This window comes from Oncorhynchus keta, chromosome 10, assembly GCF_023373465.1.
Source record: "Oncorhynchus keta strain PuntledgeMale-10-30-2019 chromosome 10, Oket_V2, whole genome shotgun sequence".
Taxonomy (NCBI): domain Eukaryota; kingdom Metazoa; phylum Chordata; class Actinopteri; order Salmoniformes; family Salmonidae; genus Oncorhynchus; species Oncorhynchus keta.
In genome coordinates this window covers 38,625,359-38,647,778 of record NC_068430.1, presented here as the reverse complement: position 1 = coordinate 38,647,778, position 22,420 = coordinate 38,625,359, and the positions used below count along the sequence as shown (strand labels likewise).

General features: G+C 41.8%; 1 protein-coding gene across 1 annotated transcript; it reads right to left on the bottom strand.

Annotated features, from left to right (window-relative positions):
- Positions 1-12,404: 12,404 nt before the first annotated feature.
- LOC118388657 (coatomer subunit zeta-1) lies at positions 12,405-22,118 on the bottom strand. The gene is made up of 9 exons (XM_035777938.2): positions 22,000-22,118; positions 21,658-21,726; positions 18,878-18,959; positions 18,586-18,677; positions 18,428-18,483; positions 16,770-16,847; positions 14,439-14,490; positions 14,284-14,322; positions 12,405-13,126 (listed from the first exon to the last, which is right to left on the bottom strand). The coding sequence occupies exons 1-9, from the start codon at positions 22,015-22,017 to the stop codon at positions 13,079-13,081; spliced, it is 534 nt and encodes a 177-aa protein (XP_035633831.1). The 5' UTR covers positions 22,018-22,118; the 3' UTR covers positions 12,405-13,078.
- Positions 22,119-22,420: the final 302 nt, after the last annotated feature.

Below are 22,420 nucleotides of genomic sequence, written 5' to 3'. Positions count from 1 at the left end.
CACCCCACCCCTCTTCCCACCATAAGGTCCAGGGGTGGCCTCTCATTTAGTGGTTAATTAATAAATGAATCAGAAGCTCTGTAACTACAGTGATTGGCCCTAGGTCATCTATCACGGTATCACCATGGTTACTGTCTGTGGTAATTAAAGATTATATTTAAGCTCGTCGATACATGTCCTGGAGGGGTCTGTGGCTTCATGACAGCATTTACACACACTCACACAAAGACACAGATAAAAACATGTTAGTTGTAAATTCCCCAAACATTATGAGAGAGTAGAAAGCTATCTGGTCCATTTCACAAATGGGTGAAATGAGATAGGAAGAGATTGTGGAATTTGAGGAGAGAGAAAGTCAAGCCACAAAGGCCCAGAAGATCTAGGCTACAAAATAAATCATTAAATTACTGAGCTATATTGCTAAAAAAAAAAAGAAGGGGAAATTAGATAATTTTATATTAATACAATTTCTTAGAGAAAGAGATTTAGTTTAACAAGGCAGGGGTCAAAATGATTGACACCCCTATTTTCAATACATTTTGATACCTTACCTTGCGAGGATAATGGCACTGAGCCTTTTTCTAAAATGTTGTAATTGTTGGAAAACACATTGGGAGGGATCTTAGGCCAGCAGCATACTACCCTGCATCCCACTGCAGGTTTGGTCCTGGTCAGTCCCTGGATGGGAGACCAGATGCTGCTGGAAGTGGTGTTGGAGGGCCAGCACTCTTTCCTCTGGACTAAAAAATGCCCCAGGGCAGTGATTGGGGACATTGCCCTGTGTAGAGTGCAGTCTTTCGGATTGGGACGTGAAACGGGTGTCTTGACTCTCTGTGGTCAGTAAAGTTCCCATGGCACTTATCGTAACAGTAGAGGTGTTAACCCCGGTCTCCTGACTAAATTCCCAATCTGGACCTCATACCATCATGACCACCTAATCGGCCCCAGCTGCCAATTGGCTCATTCATACCCCCTCTTCTCCTCTGTAACTATTCCCCAGGTCGTTGCTTTAAATGAGAATGTCAGTCAACTTACCTTAATATTCTTAATACCATTAGTCTGCACTTATGGACTGCTACTCTTCAATTCAAACCGCAGGTTTTCAATGGGTTTCAAGTCCGGAGACTGAGATGGCCACAGCAACATTTTGATTCTGTGGTCAATTAACTATTTCTTTGTGGATTTTGATGTGTGCTTGGGGTTATTGTCTTGCTGCCAAGTTTCACCACCATATTTTACAGTAGGTATTGGGTTCTTCTCTGCTTATGCATTCTCATTTCGACGCCAAACTGATGCCAAACCCACCACCGGTGGGTGGAGCGCTTTTCATGTCATCTTACCAAAGCACTTTTTCCATTCCATGTGCCAATGCCGTTAAACAAACTACAGGCTTTTACATTTGTTGGATGACATGAGAACAGAGTTCTTTGGCCAACAATACCAGTGGTGGGTTTGGTGTCAAAATGAGAATTCATGAGAATGGTTGTGGATCTTTGATGTTATTGGGCTATTTTGCTTCCACTGGTAAGGGGGGCCTTTGTTATGTCAACGGCATCATGACCTTTACCCAGCACCAGGACATTTTAGCCAAAAACCTGGTTGCCTCTGCCAGAAGGCTGAAACTTGGACGCAAGTAGATCTTTCATCAAGACAATAACCCCAAGCACACATCAAAATCCACAAATACAATTTTTATTGGCCACAAAATCAACATTCTGCAATGGCCATCTCCATCATTGAAACATTGAAAACCTGTGGTTTGAATTGAAGATGGCAGTCAATAAGTGCAGACAAAGGATATCAATGATCTGGTAGGATTATGTATGGAGGAATGGTAAAAGATCCCTCCCAATGTGTTCTCCAACTCATAAAACCATTTAGAAAAAAGCTCAGTGTCATTATCTTCGCAGGGTGAGGTATTGAAAATAGGCGTGTCAATAATTTTGACCCCAACCTCTTTTAGAGAGAAAAAGTATTACTTGTTAACCAAAATATCTTTCTCTGATCAATTGTATTAGTGTAAAATAATGTAATTTCCCCTCTTTTTTTTTGCATACAACATAGCTCAGTATTTGAATTCTTTATTTTATTCAGTCATTTTTGCTCATCTTTATCAAGGGTGTCAATCATGTCAGACCCCACTGTATATCAACAACCAACCACTCTGTGCCTGATCTAGAAAAGACTTATGAGTGTCAGCTTGTTTACTCAGCAGTGACATAGTGGATTGGTGAGAGAACCCTCTGAGTTATCTTAAAGTGAGCGTGCATTAGCTTCAACTTCAACCGTGATTTAGACTGGTCAACACTAGTGTATGGAGGGGGAGCAGAGAGGTCAGCTTAATGGAGAACTGTAACTTCACATGCTTTTAAAAGCTGTGTAAATTCCTAACTGAAGGGAAAATGACTCCCCTTGCTGCTTTTTCCATGTGTTGTAGAGCTTGAAAAACGACTGCCATAACACCACCTACTTACTGGGGAACTAATGTTATTGCCTCTAATACTGTCTGCTACCCCAACTACTCGTCCCATTGTGTCTGTGATTAAGGCTAGTTGCTGTATGATTGGCTAATCATGAGATGGAACGAAATGTTGTTAAATTACCCACACATACCAAAATGTATACAAGCATGATTCTAAGTCTCTTTGGATAAAGGTGTCTGCTAAATGGTATATATTATATCATATTGTATTGTGGTTCCTGATTGCTTCCCTGCAGTATTGAAACCATGATATCATAGCCAATGCATGTTTATCATGTTGTTATATTTGCCATTTACTAGGACAACGTAAGCGAGCAGGCACTTTCACTGATAGACCTCTTAGCAATTCTTTCAGCTGAGATTAGTCTAATAAAAAGTTATAAATCAAAATGAATATTGTAAAAAATAATAGTCTGCAGCATCATCGGTTATTAAACCATAAATCAATGGTAAACGGGGTGAATCTCTGAATGAGAATGAGGGTCGTCTTCTCATGGTTTGAGCAATCAAGGATCCTTGGGACGACCCTAAACCCTAACGTGAACTCCTACCGTTACCCTAACCTTAACCCTTACTTTAACCATTTTAAATGCCATCTTAATGGGTGTCCTGTGTGGCATAGTTGGTAAGAGCATGGTGCTTGCAATTCCATGGTTGTTGGTTTGATTCCAATGGAGGACAAGTATTAAAATGTAAGTTGCTCTGGATAAGTGACTTACAGTATTGTAACCCTGAACAAGCACACCTGATTCGAGTGTATTTTATTTTTACAGGGACATGGCACATTAATCAACGTTTCAGTAAAAGTGCCGGTTTTAGCCAGCCGGCTAATTTTCATCTGCAGTCCCTGGGCAGGTTATTAAAAACAATTACAATATAGACAATCATTGAGCAGTGAGCACACGTAGAGCAGCATAGGACAAGCAAGACATAGCATACAGACAGAGCAACATAGGACAATAAGCAGCAAGACAAAATTCATTAAAACAACAAAGTGTTTCCACACCTCACCAAGCTACAGACAACAGACAACATGGAAAGCGGCAATACACAGCGAGGGATTATGTTCACAAATCTGATTGACCTTTAGCCATGTATTCATACATTTTGTGAAAGTGTGATAGGTGGTGCAGTTATGTGTGTCTGACGGCAGTGTATTCCAGACATGGGAAGCTCTCACAGAGAAAGCGGATTTACTAAAGGTGCTTTTCCTTAAGGGAACTATACAGTCACCTCTCAAAGCAGACCTTGTGGATCTGCTGCCATATGTTTGGGTTTTCTGTTTAACAAAAGTACTGAGTGGAGGGGGAGCCAGGCCATTTAGGATCTTGAATACAAGACATGCGTCGGTGTATTGCACAAGATTCTTCCAACTCAGGAGCTCATGCTTTCTGAGGATGTAACAGTGATGATGGCTATTGGGCTTCCTATCAAGCACTTTGAGAGCCTGATTGTAGACAGACTGAATAGGTTTTAATGTTGTACAGCAAGCTTGGGCCCAACTAGTCAAGCAGTATGTTAAGTGGGGGAGTATCATAGATTTGAAGTACAGTTTTGCTACCTCTGTAGTCAAACAATTTCGTATAAATCTGAAATTAGCTAGGTTGAATTTGGTTCTGAATGACCTTTTTCACATGCTTTTTAAAGAGGTTGGAATCAAGTATGATGCCAAGGTACTTACAATCAGATACCACCTGGAGCTTCTCCCCTGACACATAGACATCTGGTTCAGTAGCATCTGTTGCCCTCTTTGTGAAGAACATGCAAACAGTTTTTTTCACATTGAGATGCAAACACGAGTCACTGAGCCACTTTGTAACCTGGACCCTTGCAGTAGTGAGTTCTTGTGCAGCTTGTTGTTTGCTCTTTGCATGCACATATATCACTGTATCATCTGCATACATTTGAACTTCAGACCCAGTACAGGCAGAAGGCAGATCATTAATGTACAGGCTGAACAGGAGGGGCCCCAGTATTGACCCTTGGGGCACGCCCACATCATAGCTAAGAGTGGGCGACAGCTGAGTTCTGAGTTCTGCCTTCAAGGTATGATTTCATCCATCTCAAGGCATCGGGGGAAAAGTTGAACTTGGACAATTTTGTGATGAGAATCTCATGGTTAACAGTATCAAAAGCCTTCCTTAGGTCCAGAAACACAGCCCCAACAACGCCCCCTTTGTCCGTCTTGGACTTCACATTTTCCAGAAGAAAGCAGTTGGCCGTTTCTGTGGAGTGTTTCACTCTGAAGCCAAACTGCATGGAGTGTAATGTGAAGGGGCTATTGTTGAGGTGGGCAATCAGTTGTTCTGCTACACACTTTTCAACAACCTTTGACACCACAGGTAGTATACTAATGGGCCTGTAGTTACTCATGTCAGCAGGGTCGCCCGATTTAAAGATGGCCGTTATTATGGCCGACTTCCATACTCTTGGAAACACCCTGAGACCAATAGATGTGTTGGTGACCTTAGCAATGGGGCCAACGAGTGACTCTTTGTAGTTTTTAAGAAAGGTAGAGTCCAGTCCAAACACATTTTTGGCTTTAGAGTTCTTTAGTGAGCTAATCACCTTGTTCACCTTTGACTCAGAAATCTCCCTTATGATGAAGACAGGTTGAGCGTCATTCACTAGCACTGAGCCTAAGAAACCAGTGGAGGGGTTCTGTGTCAGTACCCTGACAGAGTCAATAAAGTAGGAATTGAAGGCTATTGCTATTTCGATTGCATCCTGTGTTAGATTGTTATTCACCATGATTTCTAGTCTTTTTGCAGTGTTACTATGGTCTTTCACTTTTTTAGATTCTCCAAAATCAATTTAGAATTTCCCTTTGCTTCACCAATTATGTTAATAAAAAAGTTTGCCTTGGCCTGTCTGATTTCTTTCAACACTTTATTTCTCAACATGGTAAACCTACGTCTGTCATGCTCCAATTTGGATCTTAGGGCTATTTTTAGAGCATAATCTCGTTCTTTCATCAATTTCCAGATTTCTTAATTTAGGCAAGGAAGAGTTCTCTTTTGGCCAGGTTTGGATTTGATTTTCTATAGGAAACCATTTATTGTAGTCTGGATTGTGGATAGAAAAACCTGACTATCAGCTTTCACATCTGTATAGGACAAGCGATCATTCCAGTTAATTCCCTTAATTGCGTTTTCAAAATAGCTTAATTCACTCTTAGGTATTCTTAGTCAATCCGGCTTCCTAACAGTAGAGAGGTTAAACCTGCTCTTAGACAGCTTTCTGGCTATAAGTGTCAGATTATGATCAGATAGCCCAGTAACCATATTGAATGATTTAGTCACTCTCTCTGGTTTATTACTGAACACCAAATCAATCTGTGTTTTAGAGCAACAAGTCACCCTGGTTGGCCCTTTAACTAGCTGTGTAAGGTCAAAGGTATTAGTGATCCATTTGAGGTTTTTCCTACAAGACTTGTCTTCATAATTAATGTTAAAATCTCCCATTAAGATGACCTCTTTCCCAAAATTACATTCCCTAAGCATGTTATTAAACTGATCAAAAAACACACTTTTGGTGGAAGGTGGCCTATACATTCCAATAAGGGTAAAAGACATTTGGGGAGACAGTGTAACGTTCAGGCCAATACATTCTAGTTCATTATCACATGACCGCTCAATTTGTTTACATCGGATATGTTCTTTAATGTAAATCATCACACCCCCTCCTCTTCCTTCAATCCTGTCTCTCCTGAAAACATTGTAGCCAGGCACAATCAAAGCAGCACATGGAGAGGTTTTATGGAGCCGTGTCTCTGAGAAGCAGAGGAAGTCGAGGTTGGAGGTTGGATTCAACTTGTCATCTAATCAACAAGCACTCAGTGAGCTGAATTAGTTGTGTTTTTCCAGGACTACAACAACAAGGTGTACTGGAGGACCAGGGTTGAGAAACACTGTGCTAAACGACTAAAATGTCAATGTAAAATGGATGATGTCAGAGTTGGCATATCCCAAGGATTCTGTTAAGACTTTTCCTTCTCATAGGATGGTGAAAAACAACAGCCATTTCGGGTGGGACTACTCAATTTCAGCAGCTGCGTCAGGCACAAAATGGTGCTGATGTTGGGTCATTTTAGTTGTCTATCCAATGTTAGCATACCTAAACCATGTTAACTTGAAGCTTACAATGAACATACAGTACGTGTAGGTATATGCGGGTGTATATTTTCATGTATTGATTACTGTGAAGTTCCTTGATCTTCTCCACTAAAGGTTGGACAGAGGTAAACTACAGACATTGGACCTTTCCTCCCTCCTCACTGCTGACAGGTTGGAGATACTTGACTCACATGTGAAGTGGAGGTACATCGTAAAAATCACTTAACTAATAGACATGATGGGTTCAGGCTTGGACAGGTCCATTACCACTGTGGCCCCGGTATCAATCTGGAGCTGATTTGGCCTCTGTCATTCCTACCGTCAGTCAGGGCTCCTGGTCAATGAGGGGCCCCATTGTCTCCCAATTGAAGTCCTACTTTGTCCTTCGAGCAAGATTGGCAATTCACAGAACTAACTGTTTGTCTACTGGACCTCATGTCAGAATGTATGAATAGACTAAGGCCCATGGTGGTTAGTGTGATCAGCGAGAAGGAAGGAGAAATAGAGAGAATCATGAGAAAACAAAAAGAGAATTACTTGACACATTGGAAAGAATTTACAAAAAGAACAGAGCAAATTAGAATGATATTTGGCCCTAAACAGAGAGTACACAGTGGCAGAATACCTGACCGCTGTCTGAGCCTAAACTAAGGAAATCTTTGACTATGTACAGACTCAGTGAGCATAGCCTTGCTATTTAGAAAGGCCGCTGAAGAAAGACCTGGCTCTCAAGAGAAGACAGGCTATGTGCACACTGCCCACAAAATGAGGTGGAGACTGCTGCACTTCCTAACCTCCTGCCAAATGTATGACCATATTAGAGACACATATTTCCCTCAGATTACACAGACCCACAAAGAATTAAAAAACAAATACAATTTTGATAAACTCCCATATCTATTGGGTGAAAAACCAGTGTGCAATTACATCAGGGCAACCAGTGAAGAACAAACACCATTGTAAATGCACCTATATTTATGTTGATTTATTTTTCAGTTTGTACTTTGTACTAACTATTTGCACATCATTACAACACTGTATATATATATACATAATATGATATATGAAATGTCTTAATGTTTTGGGAACTTTTGTGAGGGGGGGGGGGGTATGTCTACAGAAACAGAGGAATGGAGGAAAAGATACACACTGACAGGCAAATGGATCGTTGCTAAACTGAAGAGAGTTAGAGACAGAACAAAAAGATAATCTGACCAACAGACAGATAGAAAAGGGAGTAAAAGTGACGTTTGGTAGTTTTCTCCTGTTGATCAGCGATGCGACACGGTCATTTACAGCTCGCACCACATCCATATGATATGTCATACACTGCCTGGCTGCCCACGGAAAGATGGCTCTGGGCTGGAAGGCAGCAGGAGGGAGGAAAGGAGTGGGAGGATAAACTGGATAATGGAATCAGAGGGAAGGAGAGGAGAAGAACAGAGGCGTTCAAACTCAGAGTGCATCATGGGTAATACACAATGACCTGAAGAAGATCCTTGCAGGGTCGAAACGTTAAAGGTGCGTGGAGGAGCTTATAAGTGTGCCGGGCTCTATTTCTTTTATACCGACTTTTTTCGTCCCTGCACCCCACTAAAGGATATGCATTTGATTACACTTTAATACACACTGTACCGCCTCCACTCCCCCGAGTCATAAAACCTGGCGCTCATCTCTACCTCTATAAAACACGCAGTGCAGTTTCACGCCTTCTTTTCTCCCTCATTTCAATTTCTAGCTTTTAATTTTTTTTAAAAATAGGAACAAAGGCATTTTAGTATAGAAGGGAAAGTCCTGTAATGTAAGGCCAGAAACAGTTAATGCACAAGGATTGACTGTAGAATATTAAATTATACTGAAAACTCTACTCTTGAAGAGGTATAAAGGCCGTATGAAAACCACATCCTGGGGCAGAGGTGTCAAACTCATTCCACGGAGAGCCGAGTGTCTGCGGGTTTTTGTTTTTTCCTTTCAATTAAGACCCAGACAACCATGTAAGGGGAGTTCCGTATTAATTAGTGACCTTAATTCATCCATCAAGTACAAGGGTGGTGCGAAAACACGCAGATCTAGCCCTCCGTGGAATGAGTTTTGAGTTGTGTCCTAGGGGATTCTGAGTGGTGCGTGACTTCAACAAAGGCTGCAGGAAAAGAAAATAATAACAGACTGGAAAATACAGCAACCCATGCTGCTCCTCTCTCTCTCTTTCTTGGTGTCTGCCTTTCTGTCTCTCTCCATCTCTTTCTCTCCTCTCGTCCTCAGTCTTGACTCAGGCATACCACACGACACCCTCCCCGCTCCCCTCCCCCAGAGGGACTCAGGTTTTACGACAGTAACTTGACACTGCTCCTGTGTCCTATCACAGACAAGGCCGTAATTCACATCAAAGGCAGGCGGCAGCGAATCGTAGTGCAGCAATAAATTTGCTTGTCATGCGAGGACCAATGAGGGGCAAGCTTTAAATCACTTCTGTCAGCTTGGCGGCCAATAGCGTGGCAATGGCAGTAAATCTGTCTGAGAGGTGGGGGGTGGGCTCTGTTAATGGGTACTGCATTGCTGCTGGGGAATCCACAGGGAGCAGGATGAGGGGGATGGAGGGGTGGAGAAAAGAGAGTGGCTTTAAGAGGAGAAACATACAGGAAAATGGCAGTGTTTTTTGTTGTCTTCCTCTTCTTTCCTTGGCTGTGTTAGAGTCCCACGAAAACAGATCTCTGGGCATGGAGCCAGAGAGAGGAGGCATTTATGACAGAAACAATCCTGAGCATGTGACCATCGAATAGGAAGACCCAGTAAACCAGCCACATCGAAGCGGCAGCCTTCACCGTGTATAACATCCAAGAACATATCCACAATCATATACAAGATGTGACCATAAACCTATCACTATTTTCTGTTTGATCACACAAAGATAATGTAATACAGCTCACTGGATCATGACTATAACAAGAACAGTTTCTGTTCAACATTAGTTGGCCACCATCTCCTAATCAGTTACAGAACTACTGTTTTTTGATCATTTAGTAAGTGAACAGACATAACAAACTCCAACCAACCATAATCCCAATTGGGTTAGTAAATAAAAGAATGCCCTATACAATAAAACAGTATAAATGCAATGGAATAATGGCAGTGTAGCCGTGAGTTTTATACACCGATCCCATAATGATGAATATAAATTCCAGTCTTTAATCCTTGAGGCCCATATGTTCTAGTTTCATGTCTCGGAGTCATACTTGATGCAGGGAATTCCTTTCCTCTGGGTTCCCAGACTCGGGGTGTGGTGCAGCTATGCATCGCCACAGGAGTTCAGAAAGCATTACTCTGACATTATGCCCCCCAAAATGTTGATTTTGAGTGTGTGACTGATATGTGTAGACATCAGGCATGGTAGCATTGTCATCGTATGTCTATGTATGATCTCTCTTTCTCGATCTTTCAAACTAATGGAAATGTATCTTTTCCTGCCCCGCTTTGTCTAATAGTAAATTACTTTTCCCTCTGTCTCTCCAGCAGCTCCTGCAATACACTGGGTGGAATAGGGAACAACTGGCCAGTTTGCTTGCTATTCCCTCTTGTCTAACCAACTTGTACATCTGCAACCACACAACATTACAAGCAAGTACATTTACATGCACTGCGACCACAGATGAGATTTGAGAGTAATTTATGTTCACATTACTACTTGTGGTATTGCTACACGTTTTTCTGTAGAATTGGGGCGCCTGGTGGCTCGAGTGGTAAGTTATAGCCGTGGAACGAGTGGAGGGAGGGAGTTGAGGGAGGGGGGAACGTTGTGGTGATAGTGTTGTTTTTGGCTGTCTCTCCGTCCCAGGGCCCGAATTGACAGTGAGAATCTGTAAACAACAAGAAACAGCCACAGTCATAAAGCACAGTTTAAACTGTGGGGAGAAGCTGCATATCGGCCCCAGGCCCACGTCTCATAAAAGCTACACAGGTACACACACGCGCAATCCCTGTGTGACAACAACCATTATGCTGTGGCATTATGGTCGCCCACACTGCTACACAATCCAAGAATCCCATTTCTCTCTCCTCTCTCTCTCTCTCTCTCTCTCTCTCTCTCTCTCTCTCTCTCTCTCTCTCTCTCTCTCTCTCTCTCTCTCTCTCACACACACACACACACACACACACACACACACACACACACACACACACACACACACACACACACACACACACACACACACACACACACACACAAAAATCCCTGTTTGACGACAACCGTTATACGTTGACTTTGAACATTAAGATTGCCCACACTGCTACACAATCCCAGAATCCCATTTCACCCTGCTTTCACACACGCACCTCCGGGTTTGTTTATGCAAAACACATCCCCTAACGAATGTCTTTCTCTCCCCTTTATCACATGCCTTGGGTTTGCACAGCTTCCAGGGCCATAATAACAGCAACACAGATGGGAGCAGAATGCAATCAGGCAGACTCCTGCTCCAATATCCCTGATAGCACAGTGTGGCCATTCAATCATCTCGTTTCCACTAATGGTGGTGGATCCAATGATGTCAACCAAAACCCTTGATTTATTTGGCTTTGCAAATGAGCTAAGATTAACGAAGATCTATGCCGCCACACTTTTCACTGTTCGACACTGAATCAAGGTGTAGGATCACTGAATCAATGTGTAGAATCACTGAATCAAAGTGTAGGATCACTGAATGAATGTGTAGAATCACTGAATCAATGTGTAGGATCACTGAATCAATGTGTAGAATCACTGAATCAATGTGTAGGATCACTGAATTGTTTAATAGTATATAGTGCAGGTGACACTAGTTTAAATGGTAAATATATATATATAAGCACAAGCTTTTTCCCCCTGAGTTTACGCACGCACAAGTCAAGATTTGAAAGTGGGACAATTACAGACAGATGCAAACATAAAGACATGGTAGACACTGAAGATATTCATTCTGACCTGAACGGACAGACGAGAACATCAACCATGGGACATTCCCGTTGTCAATAATACACATATCATAGGCATTAATTATAGACCTCTGACATACATCAACTCACACACTTGTAAACATTCCCTGTTATTAGATACAGGCACCAACCTGCAGAACACACACACACACTCAGATGCTGCCGGTCTGTGTGTATGTAAAACATAGGAGCATGCCAAACGGTGGCATTTCAGTCAATTATCCTGGTTTCTGTGTAATCAATATAAATTACCTCTCTGCCTCTTTATGGCTCTGCCGGGGTAATTAGCCGATGAGAAATGAGTCCTTGACGGCTCGGAGGTGTCACTAACGTTCCCTGATGAAAATTAAAAGGATGGCAGCAGCGCTTCCCTGTGACCTTTCCCTACCCTCTGCACACTCAGTATGCAAACCTCATACACACTTTTAGTCTCAACTTTTGACATTTTGAAACACACACACAGGAAGAAAATGTGTATCTGCTGTCAGTATACCAGGGATTCCTAAAATCTAACACATTCTAGCATAGATCTGTTGTGATCGTCATGCCTACTTTCTATTGAGGTGTCATGCGTACGGTGTCCGAATCTGCTGTTAAGCAACTTTCCAACATGCATCGGATTGGACACAAGTCAGTATGAATGATTTGTTTAAATATCTTAGTATGTCCTCTGTCACTACTCTGACATGTGCACTGTAGTGGCTTTGTCTCCCAGCAGGTGGCGATGTAATTCCTTTCAACTGCAGCATCTGCCCTACTGCGGCAAAAGATAGCTTCAAACTTTTCCCCAACAAACAAATATTTTACTGCACCACAAACAAGAGAAACCAATCAAATGCTTGCTGGTTTAAATAAAGTTTATTTGATCCAATTTCTTTTCACAACGACAAGAGAAACGCAATGTAAAGAAAGCCTGCATATCATTGTAATTATCACATTTAAATTACAAAATGTATGCTTCATGCACAACTACACAAGCAAAAACTTGCCACATTTAGTGGAATCTCTAATAAAGGTTGTATACAAAGAGACACAAGCACAGCAAGGAGATGGCTCAGTGTTTTACTAATAGTCATGTTTCATATACCATATAATTATTAACACAGCTAACAGCTGTGCCCACTAAAATGCCCACTGAAATAGGCAAAATCCTATAGGAATAGGTGAATACTGGGTGATTCATACTGGTCAGATCACATTTGTTGGTACTGTAATAGAAAAGGTTGGAATCACCAACAGCCATAGAGAGAGTAAGGGTGTGTGGAGTTGAGACAACAAAAAACGAATCCTGTTGTCTGGGAGATAAGAGCTCTGGATCTCCCACCACATGGGAATGGATAATCAAGACAGGAAATGGAGGATAGAAAATGCCACAGTAGGCCTGGCTGGTTCTGATTGGTGGCTCAATCAGAAGACTTCAGTGCATTGATCTCTGGGACACACAGGAATAGGAATGATGTTATCAGGTGAGTGAGTGTTGGTAGGTGTGTATGTGACAGCAGAGACAACACTCCTATCGCAGTAAGGACCACTTGATCTGTTCTTTTGCAGACTGAAGCACCTGAAATAGAGAAGAGAAAAACAGAGTGAGGAGAACTCGGTTTGGTTAAGTGTCCCTGTAATACTGTTTATAGAAGATAAAAAGCCATTAGCAACCCACAAAAGGCAGAACTGTATAGTTTGGTAAATGTCCATCACCTCAAAATCCAACAACAGGTAGAAAAAAATATATACAGTATAAAACACTGAAGGAAGCTTCCAGAACTTTCCTACTGTGATGTGAGGGAAGAGTGGTGGTGTGATGACACCAGTAATACTACTACACACAGGAACGATACATCATTGAATGAATCATTTTAATTCTGCAGACTAAAGTCTCTCAGTAACCATTATGAGGCGTGCGGGCCCAGGGTTGGCGATGACGATTAATGGACAGAGTGGGAGAGGGAGACACCTGCAGCCAGTAAAATGCCTGTCAGATGGGAGCATCCATCAGCGTAGTGCTCAGAGAGCCTGCCAGGTGTGGAGACACGCCGCCTAGCTAACAGTGGAGCCTCATTAGCAGCTACACTGGGTACGCTCCCCTCTGTTCTCTTCCCTTTTCATTACAATAAAGCTAATGTAGTAGCTTAATATACTGTTGGAGAGAAATACAATTAAATAGCTAACAGACAATGAGGGCATTTTAGGGATAAAAAGAGCTGGGAAGCATAAGCTACAGTATGTGCTAAAGATTGTTAGCCTGACAAACCACCTAGTCATCACTCAGCCATGTTGTTCACTGATATCCAAATCACATTACTATCAAACACACGTTTAAATTCCAGTACACTAGGTGGCAGGTCGCCTAGCGGTTAAGTAGTTGGGCCAGTCACCAAAAGGTTGCTGGTTCAAATCTCGGAGCCGACTAGGTGGAAAATAATATGTTGATGTGCCCTTGAGCAAGGCACTTAACCCTAATTGCTCCAGGGTCGCTGTCAATAATGGCTGGTCCCTGGCCGTGACCCCAATCTCCAAGGGTGTCACGTGGGATATGCCCAAAAAATATTTACAATTCACATGTGTATAATACACACTTGTACATGTGTGAAATAAGACTCATGTAAGCACCTACCCAATCATTAGTAGTACTAAAATAAATTGTACACAATTTTAACAAGTTAGGGTTAGGTTTACTAGGTAATATGAGATTTTCTCGTAAATAAGAAGCGCAATTACCTGAGACACAGTCTGTTCTGTTAAAGGAACATCATCCCCCTGTAAACATGAGAGAAATATAGTCCAGATCAATTTAAGATGTTGTTGACTGGGCAGTACAGTACTCCATGATAACAGAACCATGGTGTTTGACTGAGGAGGATCAATGGTCTTACTCTGAGGGCCACACGGTACACCACCTGCTGAGGGTCGCTCTCCAGAATGACTCTGGAAGACAGAAGAGCATAGATCACTCTCAATGGCTGACATCTAAATGCTAAGCAAAATGGGCATCCTCCCTAACCCTAAATAACCTTACTTCGAGGGACTATTGTATCACCTAGATATGGACTAGTAGGATGGTTGATTTATATTGGACTGAGAGCCTATCCAGTCTCAGAAACCTTAAATTATGTAATAGAGTATTTAACTGGTAAAATCCATCTGTGGGTATGTTTTAGATAAATAAAATAACTATAGTAAAGTAAAATAAACGAACAGGGTTGACGATTTCATCTTAAATCTGCCATAAATCCCCTTGTGACAGGGGGAATGGAAGCATGATGTGTGCAACAGGGAGGGGCAATTGAATGCAAGCTTCAAAAAACATTTCTAGCTATTGGTAACAGGGTTGGCATGTTCTGCTCGACCTGCTTAGTTTTCCACCACAAAACACAAGACATTTCCAAAAGGGTTAGAACCAGTTCACCTGCTTTTACACTATGATTTGACTATTAGATGTTTAATTGTCTATAATTTTTATTGTTTCATTACATTAAAAAGAGTAACAGGATTGACCTTAAAAATGAGGGATAGGTTTATTTTCCCTTAATCATTAATCAAGTGAAATAAATAATAATCTTCAGAAATGACTTTTTCAAAGCAACAAAATAACTAGGGCTTTACTATGGAGAGAACCTGGAGAAATGTTGTGGGTTAAGTGGGTTAAGCTCGTCATAGAAGTCACAGAGAGACATGTCAAAACGCTGAATTGTGGCACTTCAGCAAGCCTTTATAAAAAAAAAATGTTTTCGATGTGGTCAATATAACAGGCTTTGAAAAGGCAATATTGGTGCACAATTTATACTTAAAATATCAAAAAGGGAATAATTTTGTGGAACGACCCAGGTTGCCAAAGAATTGCTTCTGGTCTTCCTCTTTATCTTGGCTACAGTGGCTTGCGAAAGTATTCACCCCCCTAGGCATTTTCCATATTTTGTTGCCTTACAATCTGGAATGAAATTTATTATAATTATTGTTTTAATCGTTTGATTTACACAACATGCCTACCACTTTGAAGATGCAAAATATTTTTTAAAATTGTGAAACAAACTAAACAGAAAACTTGAGCGTGCATAACTATTCACCCCCCCAAAGTCAATACTTTGTAGAGCCACCTTTCGCAGCAATTACAGCTGCAAGTCTCTTGGGGTATGTCTCTATAAACTTGGCACATCTAGCCACTGGGATTTTTGCCCATTCTTCAAGACAAAACTGCTCCAACCCCTTCAAGTTGGATGGGTTCCGCTCATGTACAGCAATCGTTAAGTCATACCATAGATTCTCAATTGGATTGAGTTCTGGGCTTTGACTAGGCCATTTCGAAGACATTTTAATGTTTCCCCTTAAACCACTCGAGTGTTGCTTTTAGCAGTGTGCTTAGGGTCATTGTCCTGCTGGAAGGTGAACCTCCATCCCAGTCTCAAATCTCTGGAAGGCAAACAGGTTTCCACTCAAGAATTTCCCTGTATTTAGCGCCATCCATCATTCCTTAAATTCTGACCAGTTTCCCAGGCCCTGCTGATGAAAAACTGTGTTCTCGTGGTGATGAGGTGTTGGGTTTGTGCCAGACATAGCGTTTTCCTTGATGGCTAAAAAGCTCAATTTTAGTCTCATCTGACCAGAGTACCTTCTTCCATATGTTTGGGGAGTCTCCCACATGCCTTTTGGCGAACACCAAACGTGTTTGCTTATTTTTTCATTAAGCAATGGCTTTTTTCTGGCCACTCTTCCATAACCCCAGCTCTGTAGAGTGTACAGCTTATAGTGGTCCTATGGACAGATACTCCAATCTCCGCTGTGGAGCTTTGCAGCTCCTTCAGGGTTATCTTTGGTCTCTTTGTTGCCCCTCTGATTAATCCGCTCCTGAATACATATGCACACACCACTTTTCCATGAAATTTTTTACAAATGTTTTAATCTGATTTTTTATATTTTTAAAACAGCTTTTTTTTTCTCCATTTCACCAATTTGGACTATTTTGTTTATGTCCATTACATGAAATCCCAACAAACGTCCATTTAATTTACAGATGGTAATGCAACAAAATAGGAAAAACGCCAAGGGGGATGAATAATTTTGCTGTACTCCATGGTGTGATGTCTGTTTTTGAAAGCATCCAGTCTAGATGGAAAAGTTGGTTTGGTCAGGGAGTCAAAGGACATACTAGAGGAGAATACACAGCTCCAGAGACCCCTGCTTTGGGGTGAGATAAGTACTCTACCTACCCCCCATCCACAATCTCATCCACTGCCAGGAACAGGCCCTCCATGTTCTCCAGCAAGGCCCGCCGCTCAACATTTTTCCTGCAGGAGGACAAAGAAAGGGAGCTTAAAACACACATCCTGTCCTCTCTATGGAAACTAACAAAGTGTTACAAATGTCTCATTCAGTTGCTTATTCAACTACACTGAACAAAAACTGTAAAACGCAATTTGTAAAGTGTTGGTCCCATGTTTCATGAGCTGAAAAACCCCCACACAAAAAGCTTATTTCGTTCACAAATTTGTTTACATCCCTGTTAGTGAGCATTTCTCCTTTGCCAAGATAATCCATCCACCTGACAGGTGTGTTACATCAAAAGCTGATTAAAACCCGGGGACGATAAAATGGCCACTTTAAAATGTGCAGCTTTGTCACACAACAATGCCACAGATGTCTCAAGTTGAGGGAGCGTGCAATTGGCATGCTGACTGCAGGAATGTCTACCAGAGCTGTTTCCAGAGAATAGAATGTTACATTTAAATCGAATCAAATGTTATTGGTCACATACACATTTAGCAGATGTTATGGAAGGTGTAGTGAAATGCTTGTAATTTCTCTACTATAAGCCGCCTCCAACATCCCTTTAGAGAATTTGGCAATACGTCCAACCAGCCTCACAACCGCAGACTAAGTGTAACCACTCCAGCTCAGGACCACCCATATCTGGCTTCTTAAGCTGCGGGATCGTCTGAGACAAGCCACCAGGACAGCTGATGAAACTGTGGGTTTGCACAACCGAAGAATTTCTACACACACTGTCAGAATCAATCTCAGGGAAGCTCATATGCATGCTTGTCGTCCTCACCAGGGTCTTGACCTTACTGCAGTTTGGCGTCACAACTGACTTCAGTGGGCAATTGCTCACCTTCAATGGCCACTGGCATGCTGGAGAAGTGTGCTCTTCATGGATGAATCCCAGTTTCAACTGTACCGTGCAGACAGAAGACAGTGTGTATGTCGTCATGTAGGCGAGCGCCCCATGGTGGAGGTGGGGTTATGGTATGGGCAGGCATAAGCTACGGATAACGAGCACAACTGCATTTTATCGATAGAAAATGAATGTACAGAGATACCGTGATGAGATTCTGAGGCCCATTGTCGTGCCATTCATCTGCCGCCATCACCTCATGTTTCAGCATGATAATGCACAGGCCCATGTCGCAAGGATCTGTACACAATTTCTGGAAGCTGAAAATGTCCCAGTTCTTCCATGGCCTGCATACTCAACAGACATGTCACCCATTGAGCATATTTGGGATGCTCTGGATCGACGTGTACAACAGCGTGGACCAGTTCCCACAAATATCCGGCAACTTCGCACAGACCTTGAAGAGGAGTGGGACAACATTCCACAGGCCACAATCAACAGCCTGATCAACTCTATGCGAAGGAAATGTGTCGCGCTGAATGAGGCAAACAGCAGACAACAGATACTGACAGGTTTTCTGATCCACACCCCTACTTTTTATTTTTAAGGTCAGTCAGGTGAAATCAATAGATTAAAGCGTAATGAATTTATTTAAATTGACTGATTTCCTTATATGAATGGTATGCATCTCAGTCAAATCTTTAAATTGTTGCATTTATATTTTTGTTCAGTGTAAATAAAGTGCAGTCTTACCTTAGCATCTGGCTGAGCGAATCAAACAGACAGTTAAGCACTGACATAAGCATCAACTGGGGGAGCAAATAACAAAACGTATGAATGTTTTGTGGGAGAAACAACCCAACATAGGCAATGTTTCAGTGTGTTTTGTTAGAGTACCACCACCAGCCTACCTCATTTTCATGTGAACTGCCAATAACATAAAAGTAGAGGTCAATGTTGCTTTTGTACACAACGGTAAGACCTTCTAGGAGCGCTATCTCACCTGGGTAAAGAAGCGGAGAGAGTTCAGTCTATGATACAACATCTTCATTATACCAGTTATACACAGAAGCCTTCATACAATTGAGAACAGATCAGCACTCAAAGCCTTTGGCAAGAGATGGAATAGCAAGTAATGAAGCCTGTGACCATAATGTAAACTGAAGCGCATATGATTAATTAGGTTGAAAAAAAACATCTTACTGTCTGTGCGGTGTGTCTTGTTGAAGATGTTCTTCTCAAAAGCTTTCTGCTCTTTCACAGTGGGATAGGTTTCATCATAGTACTGTGGGGCAGAAGTCAAACGGAGAACACATACAGTGTCTTCAGAAAGTATTTACACCCCTTGCCTCCTCCTACATTTTGTTGTTACAAAATGGGATGCATGTTATTTTTTTAGATTCATGTAAATAAACAATAATATATATTGATTAGATAAGTATTCAACCCCCCTGAGTCAATACATGTTAGAATAACCTTTAGCATCGATTACAGTCTTTTGGGGTAAATCTCTAAGAGGTTTGCACATCTGGATTGTACAATATTTGGCCATTATTCTTTCTGTAAACTCTTAAGCTCTGTCAAGTTGGCTGTTGATCATTGCTAGACAGCCATTTTAAAGTTTTGCCATAGATTTCCAAACGGATTTAAGTCAACTAACTAGGCCACTCAGGAACATTCAATGTCATCTTGGTAAGCAACTCCCATGTATTTTTGGCCTTGGGTTTTATGTTACTGTCCTGCTGAAAGGTAAATATGTCTCCCAGTGTCAGGTTTTCCTTTAGGATCTTGCCTGTGCTTAGCTCTATTCTATTTCTTCTTATCCTACAAAAATGTCCTAGTCCTTGCCGATGACGATTACTATGTCATTTAGGTTAGCATTGTGGAGTAACTACAATGTTGTTGATCCATCCTCAGTTATCACAGCCATTCAATTCTTAACTGTTTTAATATCACCATTGGTCTCATGATGAAATCCCTGAGCGGTTTTCTTCCTCTCCGGCAACTGAGTTAGGAGGGACACCTGTATCTTTGTAGTGACTGGGTGTAATGGTACACCATCCAAAGCATAATTAATAACTTCACCATACTCAAAGGCAGTGGTGGAAAAAGTACCCAATTGTCAGACTTGAGTAAAAGTAACGATACCTTAATAGAAAATGACTCAAGTAAGTCAACCAGTAAAATACTACTTGACTAAAGGTCTAAAACTATTTGGTTTTAAATAAACTTAAGTATCAAAAGTAAAAAGCATACATACTTTCAAATTCCTTATATTAAGCAAACTAGACTGCATCATTTTCTTAATGTTTTATTTATTTACATATAGCCAGGGGCACACTCCAACATAATTTACAAACAAAGTATGTGTGTTTAGTGAGTCTGCCAGAACAGAGGCAGAAGGCGTAACCAGGGACGTTCTCTGAATAAGTGTGTGAATTTGACAATTTGTCTGTTCTGCTAAGCATTCAAAATGTGTCGAGTACTTTTGGGTGTCAGGGAAAATGTATGTGTTAAAAATCTCATTTGTATCCATTTTAAATTCAGGCTGTAACAATAAATGTGGAAAAAGTCAAGGTGTGAATACTGTGTGTCAAGTGCTTGACTTGGGCAGGAGCTCACCGGAGCAGAGTACTTGAAACTCAAATGTTATACTGCTTGAGCTTGAAGAGCTCCTGCACCTAAATATAAAACAGTACCAGCACCCAAAATTAGTACCAGAACCTATTTCAGTCCAGGTCAAGCACTGACAGTGTCACAAAATAAGTCATAGTTTGAGCACACAGGCAATTTGTTACCCAGGTAGTCAGCTGAATGTAAAATTACAAAACTATTTTGGCTACTTTGCATCTACTCATGCAGCTGGATGAATATTGACATGCTGTGAAGCAGAGACGCTTACAAAGCTTTCCCTCGCCTCCAGGTGGTAAGGGTAGGTAACAACACATCCGCCACGCTGATACTCAACACAGGGCCCCTCAGGGGTGCATGCTCAGTCCCCTCCTGTACTCCCTGTTCATTCATGACTGCACAGTCAGGCACGACTCCAACACCATCATTAAGTTTGCTGATAACACAACAGTGGTCACAATCACCGACAACGATGAGACAGCCTATAGGGAGGAGGTCAGAGACCTGACCGTGTGGTGCAAGGACAACAACCTCTCCCTCAACGTGATCAAGACAAATGAGATGATTGTGGACTACAGGAAAACTAAGACCGAGCACGCCCCCATTCTCATCAACAGGGCTGTAGTGGAGCAGGTTGAGAGCTTCAAGTTCCTTGACGTCCACATCACCAACAAACTAACATGGTCCAAGCACACCAAGGCATTCGTGAAGAGGGCACAACAAAACCTATTCCCCCTCAGGAGACTAAAAAGATTTGGCATGGGCCCTCAGATCCTCAAAATGTTTTACAGCTGTACCATCAAGAGCATCCTGATTGGTATGGTAACTGCTCCGCCTCCGGCCGTAAGGCACGACAGAGGGTAGTGCGTACAGCCCAGTATATCACCGGGAGCCAAGCTTCCTGCCATCCAGGGCCTCTATACCAGGCGGTGTCAGAGGAAGGCCCAAAAAATGGTCAAAGACCCCACCCAACCCAGTCATAGACTGTTCTCTCTGCTACCGCACGGCAAGCAGTACTGGAGTGCCAAGTCTAGGTCCAAGAGGCTTCTAAACAGCTTCTACCCCCAAGCCATAAGACTCCTGATCAGCTAATCAAATGGCTACCCAGACTGTTTGCATTGCTCCCCCTTCTACGCTGCTGTTACTCTATTATCTATGCATAGTCACTTTACTAACTCTACCTACATGTACATATTAACTTGACACCCGTGCCCCTGCTTGTAATTAAGCATTTCACTGTAAGGGCTACATTTGTTGTATTCGGCACGTGACAAATAAGGTTTGATTTGAAGCACATTTACTGTGGGGGCAGGTGCTGGTAGTTCATTCGTCGCTGTTGATTAGCTAGTTACCTTGGCGTACAGTCTTTCCCCGTCATTGTCCAGGATGAGCACAGCCTTCACGGTGTACAGAGTGGGTTCCTGATGAAGAGAATGTTGTATTTTGTTCAGTGAACATGATGCCAAACAAATTGAACGACAAGCGCTGACTGATCAGTTGCAATCTGACAACAATCATAACATGCCGGCTAGCTAGCTACTAATTCTGTGAACTGGCTAGTTAAACTGTGTCCTTCTACATTGTTGGGCTAACAGAGGTAACTACCCCTGATACATCAATATCATAGTGTCATTCAAATCACAAATATTAACATAAATAGCATGAAATGCATGTTATGAGAGCGCTAACAGTACCAGGCTGAGTGCGTCCATTTTGTCTTACTACCAGATGACGTGGATTCAGGGACAAAACTCTCTCTGTGATTGGTGCAACACAGAAATGCGGTCAGATAAGACATACCGTTGGTTGCCTTTCACATCAGTCAAATCAGGTCCTCAAATGGCATTTACCCAGACTTTGTCTTTTTTTTTAAATTATATTATTTTTTTATTTTTTATTAACAACAAATCAATACATAAAGCACATGAGGGAACACAAGCATACATAGATTACAAACAATGGGCAATAGAGCTAGGGGGTACAATATCACATTACAATTACACAAGGACCTACACAATTACCACAGGGACATACACATACTTACAATTCTAACAGCTTTTTTGTTGGTAGAGCATTTAACCGTCTTAAAATACAGTTCAATTTATTTTTGTAGGG

Bases quoted from the DNA above. Each gene is read 5' to 3' on its own strand.
- LOC118388657 (XM_035777938.2), bottom strand. The intron at 16,848-18,427 runs GTAAGACTGCAC...GTCCTCCTGCAG, and splicing joins TCGCTCAGCCAGATGCTAAG to GAAAAATGTTGAGCGGCGGG. The intron at 14,491-16,769 runs GTAGGTAGAGTA...TCTGTCTTCCAG, and splicing joins GATGAGATTGTGGATGGGGG to AGTCATTCTGGAGAGCGACC.